The sequence below is a fragment of the Zootoca vivipara genome, chromosome 9 (assembly GCF_963506605.1).
Source record: "Zootoca vivipara chromosome 9, rZooViv1.1, whole genome shotgun sequence".
Classification (NCBI taxonomy): Eukaryota; Metazoa; Chordata; class Lepidosauria; order Squamata; family Lacertidae; genus Zootoca; species Zootoca vivipara.
In genome coordinates this window covers 76788135-76805460 of record NC_083284.1, presented here as the reverse complement: position 1 = coordinate 76805460, position 17326 = coordinate 76788135, and the positions used below count along the sequence as shown (strand labels likewise).

At 42.1% G+C, this 17326-nt stretch overlaps 1 protein-coding gene across 5 annotated transcripts in view; it reads left to right on the top strand.

Annotated features, from left to right (window-relative positions):
- Positions 1-17326, top strand: part of SCAPER (S-phase cyclin A associated protein in the ER) — a 198242-nt gene that overhangs the window by 16106 nt on the left and 164810 nt on the right. For all 5 annotated transcript variants that reach the window (XM_035112175.2, XM_035112172.2, XM_035112171.2 and 2 more), the window contains 3 exons: positions 12162-12262; positions 14198-14314; positions 15149-15309. In XM_035112175.2, coding sequence (XP_034968066.2) covers positions 12162-12262; positions 14198-14314; positions 15149-15309 — 379 coding nt within the window. The remainder of the gene's footprint in view (positions 1-12161; positions 12263-14197; positions 14315-15148; positions 15310-17326) is intronic.

Sequence of the window (17326 nt, the reverse complement as noted above, 5' to 3'; positions counted from 1 at the left end):
GGTTTCCAAGCTGTCTGTTGGTTTAACACAATTTAACTCCCCCCACCACACACACAAAAACAAAACACTGAACTAAACTGAACTGTCTTCCTGCTCAGGAAATTTCCCCCAAGATCCCCTACCCACCCACTTTAAAGAGACCTGATACTCCCTGCAGTGTAATCAGATTATGATTTTCTAAACTTTTGTGGCTGAAAGAACAGTAGTTTATTTGTATGACATCTCCATAGATCCAAAACTGCATTCAGAATTCCGGTCATACCATTCATGCTAAGTTGGGAAGGAAATATTATATATCCAAAACGTCTTTAAAACTAAAACACAAAATCCCCCAAACATTCATTTTACAGAAGAGTTGAGGTTGTTAAATGATAGCAGTGTAATTATCCAATGAATAATTTGTATACAAACCCTAAACATTAGAAAACTGTATAGAATTCCTGCCTTTCAAAAAAAAAAAAAAGAGGTCTATTTTATTGTGCCACTGGAGCTTTAGTTCAGTCTTATGCATTGGTGGCAATCCGTGTCCACTTCAGTTATCGCATTTATGCTTTAGAAAGTACAAATGGGACCTACAGCAAAATATTGCAACGTATCCTTAAGGCCTAACAGGAGTGTCCTTCTTAAGGCTTCTAGTCAGGCAATCACACTTTCCTCTTAGGTACAGCTGTTACAGTCTCAGGCAAACAAATTACCGTATTTTTCCGTGTATTGGACGAGGTTTTTTTGACACAAAAATCATGTAAAATACCTGGGGTTGTTCCACTACACGGATAGTAGCATGGGGGGGGGGGAGATGCGCACAGGGAGCGATCTGGGGGTGCTGGCTACTGGCGTGCAGCTTCTCCCGATGCCGCAGCGAGCAGGGCGTGATCTGGGGGCAGTGGCGGAGGAAACCTCTCCAGCACCCGGGGTGGGATGCCGAGGGGTGGGGCGAACTGCCTGGCGGCGTATGCGCAGCATCCATAGGGACTGCACACGTGCGGCAGCCCGTACGGTCACCTGTATGGATGCTGCACGAGCGGCAACCATACTAACTGCATGCGCACCCTCTACCACTCTACAGCTGGGGGGAGGCAGTGTGCCATCTTGTTACCCCCCCCAGTGGTACCTGGAGCGAACCGCCCACCATCCCCTCTTAATACGCCCCTGTCTGGGGGCGCTGGCTGGTGGCACGCAGCTTCCCCCAATGCAACTGCATGCAGGAAGCACTCCCTACCTGCACACGGTAAATGATCTAGGGAGTGTTTCCTGCCCGCAGCTGCGTTGGGGGAAAGGCTCAACAACTCTGGGCCATCTCCCCTCATTATCTTAAAATTGAGTCCCTCAAAATGGGGGACTCTTATACATGGGGGCCGTCCAAAAGTATGTGACTCCAACTCCTATCTTTCTTTTTTGATACTCCATATTGTGGCTCTTAAAGCTAAAGGGACCCCTGACCACTAGGTCCACTCGTGACCAACTCTGGGGTTTCGGCGCTCATCTCACGTTATTGGAGAGCCACATAGTTGGTTTGGGCCTATTGAGGTGTTGTGGGTTGTTTGGCACCTTCCCTTTTTGTGGGGTGTGTGTTTGTGTACATCTGAGGATGCTAATTTCTCTCCTGTTTCTTACAGACCTTGTTTAATGTATATATGTATTTATTATTTTGCTACAAATATTGTCATTCACTTTGGGTTGCTGTGGCAAAAAAGTGTGAAAATAATAATTTTGCCTCTAGTTCTGTTGGCACAGGGCCACTGACTTCAATATTAGCAGGAGTGATTATCTCTATTTACTTTATTGTGTGGGGTGTGTACATGTTTGCACCCTGTAAAATGCTTATAGCTATGTGTTAGTTGGGGTGGGAGCAGAGAACAGGTGGCGCTGTGGTCTAAACCACTGAGCCTCTTGGGCCTGCCAATCAGAAGGTTGGCAGTTCGAATCCACATGACTCAGTGAACTCCCGTCCCAGCTTCTGGCAACCTAGCAGTTTGAAAGCGTACCAGTGCAAGTAGATGAATAGGTACTGCTGTGGTGGGAAGGCAAACGGTGTTTCTGTGTGCTCTGGCTTCCGTCACGATGTCATGTGGTCCTTATGGCCACATGACCTGGAAAAGCTGTCTGTGGACAAATGCTGGCTTCCTCAGCCTGAAGCGAAATGAGCGCGGTACCCCATAGTCATCTTTGACTGGTCTCTGGACTTAACCATTCAGTAGTCCTTTACCTTTTACCTGTTACCTGGTTGGGGTGGGGAATATTCCACTGCAAAAGAAAGTATACGGTAGCTTTCTTTTTGAAGTGAAAATAATGATGGTTACTGTGACACTGCACTGTGTCTTTAAAAGGAGAAAGGAAAAATGTGTGGGCTGCTTCACACATTACTTTTTAAACAGGTACATATGCAAAACATGCTTGTGTACCTGTGAAAACATCACATGTGCATGTGGCAATCCATATTTATAGACGCCTATGTTTATAACCTACCTGCTGCTCTCTGAATCATATACCCACAACAGCCATGTTCACATTTCAAAGTAAGCCAGGATTCATAATCCAACAATAAACCATGTTTTAAGGCTTACTAGAAATCCTGACTCGTTAGGAGAGGAACAAACTAGGATCCAGGGTTCAGATGTCACAGGCATGCCAAGCTCTATGGATTTGTTTTTCTTCCTCATTCTACAGGAGGAGTGAAGCAGGAGCCCCAACAGCCTTGGATTGTCGTTATGTGTAAATGCATCCAATACATGGGCGTAGCCAAGGGGGGCAGGGAGGAGCAGCTGCCTCCCCCCAAATCAATAAAAATCAATAAAAATACATAGCAACTGAGGTTCTGCCGCCACTAACAAAAATCTTGGCTTTGCTTATGATCCAATGTGAAGTGCACATGTGCTGTCATGTAAGTGTGTGAAAGGGGCTCAATTTCCCCTTGCAAATAGTACTTTCAATAATATTTTTCCCTTTGCAAATGGTTATGTCAGCATTTAGGTTTTCATCCCTGTAAGGAAACATGGAGAGCCAAGCACATAAATTTACTTGAAGTCTTCTCAGTGTACTATAAATCTTTACTGAATGAAAATAATGATACAAAATCCCTTTTAACTGTTAATTGTTTTTAATTTTTCTGCTGCAACTGACGGATTTTATCATTTTTCTTAAAGTAATATCAGAAAGGACAATTGTATGTTCATCTGTGGAATATCTGGTCAAGTTTGTTTGCATTTTTGGAATTTGAAATGATATTTATTCAAACACAACAAGTAATATTTATTATATTCTTAAAGCAATTTATTGCCTTCCTAAAAGAATACCCCCTGAATTCATTTTAAATGAAGAAAGAGCAATCATTACATTTGAGTCTTTACATAATAGGAATTGGAATGTCTGTGTGCAGTGCATTGAGGGAGTGGGCCAGATTATTGATTTACAGTGTTGTTGAGGATAATGTTTATTGTATTTGAATGAAACAGGGCTCTGGTGACTGTTTGCGGTTGAAACTGCAGACAGAAGGGTTGTGATGGTGATGCAAACAGGCTTGTGAGAAAATCAGCTGTTGGTAATCTCGCCAAGCTTTGGAGTTTGCCTTAAGGACACTTGTATTTTACAGCTCAAACCTATGCACATTTACTTGGAAGTAAGTGTTGTGTTCAGTGGGACTTGCTTTCTTGTGTTAAGGTTGCAATCATAGTAGCTCTTCTTCTTCTTTTTATAGTGGCTCTTCTTAAGCTGCAATATGCACATGCCATTTTTTCATGGCTTGGAATACAGGAACATCTAGTTAAAGCAGGCTGTCTCCAGCAGTTGTGTGTTTTGGTGACTAATGAAATGAAGTTTGCAAATCCAGGGGAAAGCATATATATATATATGGTGGAGATATGTTATTGAAATCCATGGAATTTCCAAGTATGTTCAAAGTTGCATTCTGGATTTATCAAGGTTTTCATTTTAAGGAACTTTATTTCTGTGCAGCGATTATTCTAACAGGCTAATTCTAATTATAGCTGTGTTGGTCTGCCATAGTCGAAACAAAATAAAAAAATTCCTTCCAGTAGCACCTTAGAGACCAACTAAGTTTGTTATTGGTATGAGCTTTCGTGTGCATGCACACTTCTTCAGATACACTGAAACAGAAGTCACCAGACCCTTATATATAGTGAGAGGGTGGGGAGGGGTATTACTCAGAAGGGTGGTGGGAATGGGTGAGAGAACTTGCTGCAAGGCAGACCCAAAAAAGAAAATAACAGAACACCACTAGTAATCACATACAGCTGCCAAGTTAAAACAGTACAGCGCATCATCAGAGATCTACAACCTCTCCTAGACAATGACAGCTCTCTTTCTCAAGCTCTGGGAGGAAGACCTTTCATTGCCTACAGACAGCCACCCAATCTTAAACAACTCCTCACCCACAATAACACAACCACCAGACCTTACATGGACACTGGTACCAGAGCCTGCAATAAACTCAGATGCCAACTTTGCTGCCACATGCACCCAGAGAACACCATTACTGGCCCCAGCAACATCAAACATACCATCTCAGGACTATTTCATTGCTCATCTTCTAACATTGTGTATGCCATCAAATGCCAACAGTGCCCTTCAGCTCTCTGTATTGGACAAACAGGCCAAACCCTACGCCAAAGGATAAATGGACATAAATCTGACATCAGGAATCACGAGACAGAGAAACCAGTAGGAGAACACTTCTGTCTCCCAGGACATTCTATACAAGATCTCAAAGTAGCTGTCTTATTACAAAAGAATTTCAGAAATAGACTGGAAAGAGAAGTTGCTGAATTGCAACTTATTACCAAACTTAAAACCATGGAAAGACCTGGTCTGAATAGAGACATTGGATTCTTATCTCATTATACATGATAAAGCTATTTTTAGCCATCTCACCCCTTGCTTTTTCCTGCAAGACCAATTGCAATCGTTAATAGTCTTTAACAGTCATCAACAGGTTTACCACTCCTATCAGCCAATCACCCATTCCCACCACCCTTGTGAGTAATACCCCTCCCCACCCTCTCACTATATATAAGGGTTTGGTGACTTCTGTTTCAGTGTATCTGAAGAAGTGTGCATGCACACGAAAGCTCATACCAATAACAAACTTAGTTAGTCTTTAAGGTGCTACTGGAAGGAATTTTTTAAATTAGGATAATTATAAGTGTCTGATTATAGATATTAATGAAGGATGTGGGTTGAACTAGTGCCCTCTTTACCTCAAGAGGAGGGGTCATATTTTGGTGAGAGAGCACTTTGCTTGTCTTCAGACGGTTCCAAATCCAATCTCCAGTTAATAGCTAGATGATGGGAAAGGATGAGTCTTACTCCAAGACTCTGGAACACTGTTGCCAGAGTAGACTACAGGTGAGCAACCTGTGGCCTTGAGGCTTCATGTGACCCTTGACCCAAATGTCATGAGGGTGTCAAGGATGGGGAAGCCAGTGTTATCCCTCCTTGGTCTGCAGCGCCCAACAGATTACACCCAAGGCATTGCATCCCCTGACAGGAAAAGGGGCTCCACTCTGGAAAGGACAAGACTGAGACAGATGGGCTACTAATCTGATAGGTAAGGCAGTGTTGTATGAACTGACAGCAGTTCTAAATCTAAGCCGTTAAGGATGTCATTCTGCTAGAGTTGCACATGTATCACAAAAAGATCCCTTCTGGATTAGGCCAAAGTCCCATCTATTCCAGCTTCCTCTTCTCACTGTGGCCAACCAGGCGCATAAGGGGAGCCTGCATGCAGCAGCATTCTCCCCACATGTGAATCCCAGCAACTCATATTCAGAGGCTCCTTGCTTCCAGCAGGGGCGGTAGAACATAGGCAATAGGCATCATGTTCTATGCACTTTTCTCAACCTTTTCTCAAAAAGATACAGCTCCATAGTCTCTTTTCTGAATACTGTAACCAGTATTCCAAGTGTGTCTTTACCATAGATTTTGTATATACTGTAGTGTCATTTTATGGTATTGTCAGTTTGGGGCTCAGTCCTTTTCCTAATTATTCCTAGCATGGCATTCACCTTTTTTACAGCTACTGCACTCTAAGTCAACATTTCAGTCACCTGTGTTTCAGATTCCATTTAGCATCTGCTCTAATTTTTTTAATTGCCCCAATGTGCAGCAGTGTACATTTGCTAACATTGAATTGCATTTGCTTTTACTGTCTAACCAATTTTGAAGAGAGTATTTTGGAGCTCCTTCAATCCCTTTTTGTTTTAACCACCTTGAACAATTTGGTAGCATAATCAAATTTGGCTAGTACATTGTTCACCCCTAACTCTAGATGATTAATGGACAAGTTTAAAAGCACAAGTCCTAATACTAATCTGTGAAAGAAATCTGCTTTCTATCAGTGGGGAAGCTGCACTTTTATTCCCACTCTCTGCTTCTTGATTTTTAGCTAGTTACTGATTCTCCTCTTATTTCATAACTTCTAAACTTATTCAGGAGCCTTTGGTGAGTTATTCCTAGACTCCAGCATTTCTTTTTCAGTGCTAGCCCACACAGAACTGAACGAATGAATATTTCAGCATAGAGACAAGAATCAAATTACTAAGTTCTCAGGGGATCTGGGCTTTCTCTCGCTGTCCAACCTCCATAGACTTAAACAGGAATGGTTGTGTACAGAGTTGCAGCCTTAAATAACAGCCTTGTTTCTTCTCCTGCATTTGTTGAGGTGTCTGAGGCAGATGAGTGGGATAGGGAGACAAAATGCATAAGATTTGTTCAGGGCTTCTCCCAAGTTACTTTACATTGGTGGCATTCCACATCAATGCTCTTTTTAGCAGTAGACATTTTGTCCCCCCCTTAAATGTGGCTTAAGTCTCTAGGAGTTTTTACAGAGCAATCCTACATATTTTATAAACTACGCAGAAGCCATACTAAAGAAACTAGCAAATGGAGGTATTCTACTCAAGTGGATAGCGGGTGGTGCTGTGGTCTAAACCAGTGCTCCTCAACCTTTTTATCGCCGCGGACCAGTCAACGTTTGATAATTTTACCGCTGCCCGCTGAGGGGGGGACGTTGATTGTTTATATTTTATTTAGATTGTTTTGATTTAATAATTTTAATTAAATTGTATTTAAATGTTCTAAACCACTGAGCCTCTTGGGCTTGCTGATCAGAAGGTCGGTAGTTTGAATCCCCGCGATGGGGTGGGCTCCCATTGCTCTGTCCCAGCTCTTGCCAACCTAGCAGTTCAAAAGCATGCCAGTGCAAGTAGATAAATAGGTAACTGCTGCAGTGGGAAGGTAAACAGCGTTTCTGTGCACTCTGGTTTCCATCACAATGTTCCGTTGTGCCAGAAGCAGTTTAGTCCTGCTGGCCACATGAACCAGAAAAGCTGTCTGCGGACAAATGCCGGCTCTCTCGGCCTGAAGCGAGATGAGCACTGCAACCCCATAGTTGCCTTTGACTTAACCGTCCAGGGGTCCTTTACCTTTACTGTTGTTGTTGTTTAGTCATTTAGTCGTGTCCGACTCTTTGCGACCGTTAGCGTTACTTTTACCATTTAATCTGTAGAACTGTTTTGAAAATACTGTATGAAACTTTGAAGCTCAAGAATCAGACTCACAGAATCGTAGAATTGTCCAACTCCCTGCAATACTGAAAGCTCAACTAAAGCATCTATGATAGATGGCCATCCAATCTCTGCTTAAGAACTTCCAAGGAAGGAGAGACCACCACCTTCTGAGGGAGTCCCTTCTAGTCAGAATCTCTTTTCTTATGACTTCAATCCATTGGAACAGGACCTTCCCTCTGGAGCAGGACAAAACCAGATTGCTCCATCTTCTATGTGACAGCGCATTAGATATTGAAGATGGCTAACATATCATAGAATTGTAGAGTTGGAATGGACTCAAGGGACATCTAGTCCAACCCCCTACAATGCAGGAATCTCAACTAAAGCATCCAGGACAGGTGGCCATCCAGCCATCCAGGCTGTTTCCCCTCTCTAGTAGCCGCCCTATGGAGTTCTACTCATGCAGCCGAACTTTCCCTTCCTCTTCTTTCCCTACCCTGGTCTGGTCACCCAACCCTCTAGCAGATTTTGAGCATACATTGGGGAGGGCTTCCGGAAAGGAGGTGGAAGTTCCATTGCACAAGTTGGATTCAACCCTCTGGCTGTATTTGCATGTACCACTAAAACATGGCTTAATGTTACGAGAACATGTCTGTGTAGGCCTTGGGCTTGTGTGCTTCCCTCTCTCATCTGGCATGGCCACAAGGAAAGGTCCAAAACCTTTTCTTCCTTTGTAAAACTAACTGCAGCTTACAGACATATTCATCTGGTCAAACTGTGGTTTATGAAGCTGCCTTGTTTTCTTAGCTAAGATTAAGCACACTTTAGGGTTGAGCATTACACTAAGCTGCGATTAATCAGCGATGGTTAATCAAAAGTGAAAGTAGAAGCTTCCAAGTTTCCCTGTGTTCCTGTTGGATGACGAGAAGGGGAAGGGCATCTCAAAAGCCCAAAGTTCACCCAGGCTCGTCCTTGTAACATGAAACCATGGTTTAACTGTTTACTTGGAGCCCCATTGAGCTCTGTGGGGCTGACTTCTGAGCATATTTGCATGGAGTTGTACTGTTAATAGCCAGCTTCATAAATACAACCCCATCTCAGCTCCTATAAATCAAGTTTTCTTCCCCTAAAAATTGCTGTAGGGATGCACTTGCCCTTGAAAAATAATGGGATTTTTTAAACGATCATGACAATAGCACAGAAACAGACTGCCCCATAAAGGTTCCTTTTTTGTCAGCACCTTTTCAAGTGGTACATATTTCCACTGCTTCAGCACTGTAGCGTATAGCTGCTGCACTCATGACTGTGGGTGAACTGGAGAGCTGTATTGATGGCCAAGACCCCAGGGCCCTGCGCGCAAGGATTGTGTGTCAGTAGGACAAAGGGATGGCGCCAACCATCCTGCTGTGTGCGCCAGTAACTAGAATTAATTACAAACCAATCGAATCCGTTGCAGCCAATTGGTAAACTAATTGGTAATTTTAGCTGTACATCTATATGTAGTTATCTGGGTGCCTGCCTGTAACAACGCTTTCAGAGCCACTTTTGTTCGGCTGCCTCCTGATGGACAAAATGGCCTTCATAGCTTTAGGGAGTAAGATGTGCATCAGTGGATATGGGGCTGCTCCAGCTGCTTGTCTTGTTTGTATTCCCTTGTTCGTAGGACAGGATTCAGATTACAGCTGCATGGTACTTGCTCTGATAATTTTGGATAACAGCAGAGCTACGCATTTCTTGAAATAGGCTCCTTTAAGCCATTAACTGTAATTTCTGCATGCTAGGCATCTCTTGAAATAAAATGTCATGTTTTCAAGTTGACTGGATGTTTAGGAACGGGCAAATCCTCAGGTTGAGAGTTCATTTCTTAGCCGTGTTCTCTGGGCGAGTTGCTTCATGTGGCCTGCGCTCCCATCTATGGCCACCTGAAAGAGAAGGAGACTTGATCTGCCATTGGCAAGGTTGCGACTGGATGCCAGCTCTAATATTTCATTTTGTGGAACGCGTCTTACTACCTGCTGAATTGGCACTGCAAACAGCTATCTATTGTGTCCACCTTTCCCTTTAAAAAGGAAAAGAAAAGGTTCTTTTAGAGCTAGTTATTGCAGCTGATTTAAAGATTTAGTGTATTAATCATCTCTTTTTTAAACAAATAATTGGTGCAAATGTACTTTTATTTAATATTAATACCTACTTAAAAAGAGCCATTCTGGGTCCATCTTCCTGCTTTGTGCAGTGGCTAATCAGAGGCCCTCAAGCAAGGGCATGGTGGTAATAGCCCTCCCCTCCCAGGCAGATTGACACTTCCCAACAGCTGATATTCAGTGGCCTGCGAACACCAGGAATCCATTTTGCCACTTCTTGTTATGTTTCAAATTTAAGAAGAAAAACACACACACAAACCAAGTTTTTTTCTTCAAAAAGGAGAGGCAACAACACAACACAGACTGTCGACTTACACTGAAAATACAATCATACTTCCTTCTAAAATTAAATGCAAGTTCACATAAGCACCCCAGATGTCACTGTTAACGTAATGGATAGCAGCCACTTGATAGATCCTCCATGAATTTATCTGGTTGCCTTTTAAATTACCGTAAAGCTGATCTCCTTTACGCTACTGTCCAGGATTCAGCACCTTTAAATAGGAAGGGAGTTGGAAATTGGATTGTGATGTTGTGGCAATGGATCCCATAAATTTAATTCTATGTATTTTTTTTAGACATGGAAGGGAGGCTGGAGGTGTTTTGCAATTTAATAAACAAAAACTGCCACTCAGTTTTTGGCAGGGAAGGCTATCTTTAATAGTCTCATTTTAGTCCTTATTACACCATCTTGGCAGAATGGATACAGTTTCTTCAGAATAATGAAGTGTGACCTAAACTCTCAGCACCTCTCTTCATAATTAATCAGCTAAAGAGAGGGTGGCCAGTTGCATGTTACCAACAAAGACTTGCATCAGCAAAGCAGAGGATAAAAGATTACGTTAATTTGCATTAAAGCTGCATATAGTAACATATGCATAGACACAAATTTGGAAATAATAGCGATAATTTAAATAGAAATATAGTACACCTCGCCATGGTGGAGATCCCTGCAAACTCTGCTGACCAGGTGCTACTAAGTGTTGGTGGGCAACTTTGAGGCCCACAAACCCTCCTTTCTTTATGATTTTTTGACATCCCTCAAATAGAGAGTCCCTTCAAATAGAGGACTTTCCTGTGCAGATCAGAGCACATGGTAACCCTAAGATGGTGAAATCACCAAATCCCAAGTTATCTGGGCTCACACCTTTTTTCCTTCTTCCATAGGCCCATAGTTTGGTTTTTCAGATTTTTGTTTCTTTCAAATTTTGCCTCTCATTGGTCTCCATGGAAAGGGAAATTAATATGGCAGCTCCAGGGCTGTTGTAGTCCCTCTCCCCTTTGTGAGCCCCCTTTTTTCCCCACAGGAAGAAGAACACACACGGATACGAAATGGCACTCTTCAGAACATGTGAATTAGCATAATTCTGGCAGACCTTTTTCTCCTTCTCCCTCTTAATAGTGTAAATTGCAGCCTTTAAATTGAACTTTATTGCCCATAGCAGACCTTCTTGTAGCGAAAGTGGGGCTTTCAGTTGGACATTTTGGGCTGTATTTTTGATATAGTGGTATAGCAGTCTGGCTTGCTTAGAGTGTTAAGGAAATTCAGTTTTTAAAAAATCATTCCTCCTTTTCTGCTATGTCTCTTAGTATGAACTACTGAATGGATTGCTTAAGCTGGACATAATGATGATTCCATTGGACACTGTTATTTGACCTATTGAGTATATTTTGTATGCATCTAAACTTCATTGTAATGTATTATGTCTATTGTTCTGTTGTTGTTGTTGTTGTTGTTGTTGTTGTTGTTGTTGTTGTTGTTGTTGTTGTTGTTGAACTGTCTTATTTTCTGTACCATTGTCACTGGTTTCAGAGTCAAGGGTGGCTAAACCCATTAATCTTTAGGAAGGGCTCTAGCTCAGTAGTAGAGCACATGAATGCCCAAGGTCCCAGGTCCAATCCCCAGCAGCTCCCAGTAGGGCTGTGAGAAACCCTGTTTGAAACCTTGGGGAACTACTGTCAGTCAGGCTGTGGTAACTGTACTCTGCCAGATGGACCAGTATAAGGTGGCTTCCTAGGATCGTATGTGAGCTTGGCCTTTAAGTATTGAAGTGAGAGCTGGAGCCAGGGATTCAGCATTGATGAGCATTTGCTAAAGTCCATGCCTGCATAGGGGGGCACTGGTGACCTCTACACCACCACCACCACCACCACCACCACCACACCAACCAGCTCTGCTGCTGTTTCACCTTCTACTATTCCTTATTGTTGTTGCATCTTCCTGGGAATTAGTCGATAAGCTTCACCAACTCCAAAATACTGTCATTGTTCTCTTAACTTCGATAAATGCCTTGTCCCCAAAGGCTGCAAAACAATGGAAATCAGGTGTGTTCTGCTAGTCTAGATATAGCTGATGAAATATTATATAGAATAAATAGTGTTTTAAAAACAGTGTTTTCTCATAATCATTTGCTGCTGGGTTGGTTCTTGTTTGTTCTATTTCATTGCTGTTCTTGGTTTGTATATGGTATGATCCTTTGATAAATTTATATTGTAGGAGGTGTTAATGATGCTAGACAACTATGTACGAGATTTCAAGGCTTTGATTGATTGGATACAGCTTCAAGAAAAGCTGGAGAAGGCTGATGCCCAGAGCAGGTAATTGGGAAAATATTTCCATATAACTTTCCACATAACACTGGTCCTAAAGGATCTTCACTGGCTCCCAGTATGTTTCCAAGCACAATTCAAAGTGTTGGTGCTGACCTTTAAAGCCCTAAACAGCCCGGCCCTGTACTCCTGAAGGAACATCTCCACCCCCATCATTTAGCCTGGACACGGAGGTCCTCCTCCGAGGGTCTTCTGGTGGTTCCCTCACTGTGGGAAGTGAAGTTACAGGGAACCAGGCAGAGGGCCTTCTTGGCAGTAGCACCCTCCTAATGGAATGCCCTCCCATCAGATGTCAAGGGGATATAAAAAACAACAACATCTGAAGACATCTGAAGGCAGCCCTATTCAGGGAAGTTTTTAATGTTTAACATATATATATATATATATATATATATATATATATAGAGAGAGAGAGAGAGAGAGAGAGAGAGAGAGAGAGAGAGAGAGAGAGAGAGATTGAGATTTTGCTGGGAGCCTCTCAGAGTGCTTGGGAAACCCAGCCAGATGGTATAATAATAATAATAATAATAATAATAATAATAATAATAATAAATAATAATAATTGTTTTTATTATGCTTGTTCTTTATATGGTAGGCACTTCATTTTAGATAGTGTCCCAAATGCTAGCATGTTGTGGCCAAACCAGAGTTTGGCAGTCAGTCTTGTGCACTCCTTTCTCTGTGTGTGCTTCAATTCCCTTCCTCATTTGTAATAGCTGTAGTTTGAAATCAGGTAAATAATTATTATTGTAAACCATAGTTTGCATCTAAACTAGAATGGGAAGGCATATTTGAACTAGGTATGGAGGCAAGCTGCAGTTTGTTCTCACTAAGTTTGTCTGATCTGAGGTTATTGCAAACCTATTGTTACGTTGAACCAGAAGTGAGGGAGATGCAACTCAGTGCAAGTGGGGAAGATGGAGCATAGCACTTCAAGGCACTACCCTGAACCCCAAACCATGGTTTGGCTGTTATATCTGAACCAAACTCTATGCACAGTTATGGTTAACTGTGGGTTCCTGGTTTATTTTCCTGTTTATGTGAAGTGTGGAGTAAAGGAGCTGTAAGCAGATGTATTGTGGTTTGTAAGCCAGGATTGTGTAAACCATTTCTCTCTGGCCATTTTTAAGGCTAATGTTACGATGGTTCTGTATAATGGAGTCCTGTAATCTCCACCCAGCCCCTTCCCAAATTCATCTGAGGCTCTTGCTCATGCAACTTTATCTTCTGTATCATGTAGATTCTAGATCAAAATTATTATGAATGGTTAAATTTGAGAACATCACCTAAAAGAAACATTTCCCCTATATATAGTGATTCCATTCCAGCAGGGTTCAGGTTTAAAGGAGTTTTTCTCATTCATTCATTCATTCATTCATTCATTCATTCAAATTGAGGCTATGCCTTGTGTGTATTTAATTTATATGCTTCTAAAGTTTTAATTAACCATTTGTCTCCTGGCTCAACTAAGGGGATTCAATTAATTCATGGTTCTGTCAAAAACAGTTCTGTCAATGGCCTCTGGCAACATTAGCTGAATGAAACATCCAGATTTCATAATCATAAACCTCTGAATTCCAGTTGCTGGAGGGACAAACAACAGGCCTTCATTGCCTTCATGCTCTGCTGATGGGCTTTTACTGCTCTAAGCAGGAGCGTGGATTAGACAGACTGAATAATAGAATAGGAAGGGACCACGAGGTTCATCTAATCCACCCCTGAACTCTCCATATGTGGCAGGTATCAGGGATAAACTCATGCACCAAGGAAGGTGTCTGAGAGTGCTTCCATGGAGACCACTGGATACAGTCTGCAGGCTGTGCATTGTGCACTTTTACAGCACCCAACATTGTGGCTTTAAGTGCGAACAAGGAGGGATACCCGTGCCTAGTTTTTACTTAGTATTCCACGTTGAACTTGCAGGCCTACTTCACTAGCATGGGAGGTAAAGAAGATGTCTCCGGGACGCCATGTAATTCCAAGCCCGTCAACTGACAGAATAAGTGTAACATCAAACGCTCGAAGAAGTCTGAACTTTGGGTATGGAAACTATAACACTTTCCTATTTCAAGAGTGAAAACTGAGATGTTTTGAAAAGATCTGTTCATTGGCATAGATTTCTCACTGTAGCTTTTATTACTAAACTTAACTTGCATCAGTTTTCTATTTTTCTTTTGCAGCTTAGCTACTGAGTATGTTCAAATCATTGTTGGGCTGTTTGCCCCCCCCCCAATTTGGAATGATTGTTGTTGTTGTTGTTGTTGCTCTGCAAACCTTGAGGTTCCCCTGAGCAGTCTCTCAGCATTCGCTTTCTGTGTTTGCTATGAGAAGGAATGATTAAAATTAAAAATAAATATTACTGTATTCATGCACACAGCTAAACTCATGCTAGAGCCTTTGGGGATGCAAGTTTCAAATGTGAAATTTGCTCCAGTGTAAGAAATAGAGGAAGTTTGCCTCTCTTTGCAGTGGAGAACTAGATGGAAAAGTAGTTCATGGGAAGAGGCAACATGAGTGAAAGTTAGCATACATATGTTTGGCAAAGCTCAACATTTTGTTTTGCCGTGTTTCTAGACCATTTCCCACAAACGTGTTCTGTATGGTTCTCCGTGGACCCCAGATTCTGGGCACTTTGATAAAATCAACCTATTGGGGTGGAATAGTCATGTGACTGCATTTTTATATGTTCAGGTTTTTAATTAGTGGTGTTGAGTAGTGCAATCACGGTTCATTTTTGTGCTTTGGATAATTAATGATTAGGTTGAGCCAATAGAAACCATGAGGAACTGAAAAAGTGAAAGTCTAAGAATACATAGAAGGTATCAAGCTGTCCTTAATGAAAATGCTAGGTGTGTGACTTTTTTCTTTGCTTAGGGCACCATCTGCAACAGTGACTTCTAATCGTCTGGCTCCAGCGGGTGTAAGTTGGGCAGACAAAGTGAAAGCAAACCATATAGCAACAGTTACCAGTTCAGAGATGGCAGCAACACAAAAATGCATACCAACACCAGTGCAGAAAACTCCACGGAGAAATGGCAAGTGTCTATAAGTGACCTGATTAGTAATGTACTTTATGGTCATGTGCATACATTTATGTGCATGTGCACTTGAGGCAAAGATGCATCCATAGCAAGATGCGACTTCTTTTAGAGCAGTGGTCTCCAAACCTTTCTCCCTCATGAACCACTTGAAAGTTGCAGATGGTCTTGATGGACCATTTAATGATTTTCCTGCCTAACATAGCAATTGCAATGCACTGTGCTAGATGCTCTATGATTCTTAATTGTATTTTTATTGCTGCTTTTATTTCTTTCATTGTATTACAATTAGTATTTCGAAGTTGGAAATATTAAAATTGTGGTTGAATAATTGTTGTAATGTATATAAATGAGAATACGCACGCACACACACACACACACACACAAGCTGTCCTAGCCCCGCATTGCTGTGGCTCATCCCTGTGACTGCCCCCACCCTATTCCGACCCATGACCTATCCTGGCCCCTCCCCCCCCACCCCTGGGTCATCCCTGTGACTCCCCCTACCCTGTCCTGACCCATGACCTATTCTGCCCCTCCCCCGGCTCATCCCTGTGACTGGCCACACCCTGTCCCGACCCATGACCTATCCCGACCCCTCCTCCCCCTACCCCTGGGTCATCCCTGTGATTGGCCCCACCCTGTCCCCCTCGCAAACCCCTGCAGCCTGGCCGGTTCCCCCGCATTGGTGTTGTTTTCTGTTAAAGGACCATATTCATTTGGTTGGAATGTTCTGTTGTGATGTCACTGATAGTATGCAGCCAATGGAGCAGGTGAGGTGTATGTTCCTTTGACGTCCAGTGGAGGGCGCTATGTTTGTTTGTTTTTTGAGAAAATTCTGTTTTTACCTGCCAAAGGTTTGGCATGTGTGGAATCTAAGGTTGTGTTGGCACTCACGTATTGGTACTGGACGCTGTGTCCAAATTTGAACGAATCGGTCAAGCGGTTTCCAAGAAAAGTGGAAAGTTCCAAACATGGACCCTTCACATTTTTATATAGATAGATAGATATGTATAAGCATTTCATATAATTCAAATTGTAATACATTAAAGAAGCATTAAAATTACAATTAAAAAACTATGAATATTTAATTTGAGCATGCCACAGACAGTCCACGCACCACATTTTGGGAACCCCTGTTCTAGAGATACTGTGGAAGCTGCCAAACTTGGAGAAATGACAGCTTTAGAAACTCAGGCTAACAAGTGCTGTTAAGTGCTATTTTCATATTGATTTTATGCTGCTCCATAATGGCTTTCGGCTGTTTGGGTGTTACTTAAGTCCAGCCTTCCCCCACCCTGATGCCTTCCAGGTGTTTTGCACTTCAGCTCTCATTAGCCCCAACATGAAATCACAGATTGGTGAAGACTGGTTTAGTATTGATGATTTTTATTGTTAGTTTAGTTTGTATTTATCAATTTTGCTTCATTTTTTCAAAAAATAATTTCAATCACTGGAAAATCTTGGTTAATTGGGCAGTGTAGACAAAGATCATACGTAAACTGGACACACAAAAATGGGAATAGTGATTTATCAGGGACAGGTGCAAGAAAATACAAGGCTGACCCTGTAAGAAGCAACAGTTGGAGCTGCATTGCTCAATGTTTGTGCCAAGAGTTACTGTTTATGTTTATCCATTAAAAACTAAGTATTTCTTTTGTTTGGACAAGTTAAAAAAAGACATAGCTTAGTAATCCATCTGACTAATTCAGAGGGGTAGGCCTGTTAGTTTGTTTTTGCTGTAAGAGTCTAAAAAGACTCACAGATTTATTGTGGCCTGGATGCTGGTGCGTGCATATTTGTGCCACAATAAGTCTGTTCGTTTTTAAGATGCCACAAGCTTCCTTGCTGTTTTCATTGCTGACTACTAACCTAAATATAAAGAATTAGAAGAGTATTAAAGATTTTTTCCTTACATAATTATGGTAAAAAGTACTGGATTCCCCCCCCCCCCCGTTCTAAAATAGACGCATAGACTCTTTATACATCATCATAGGCATCAGGGACCCCTATA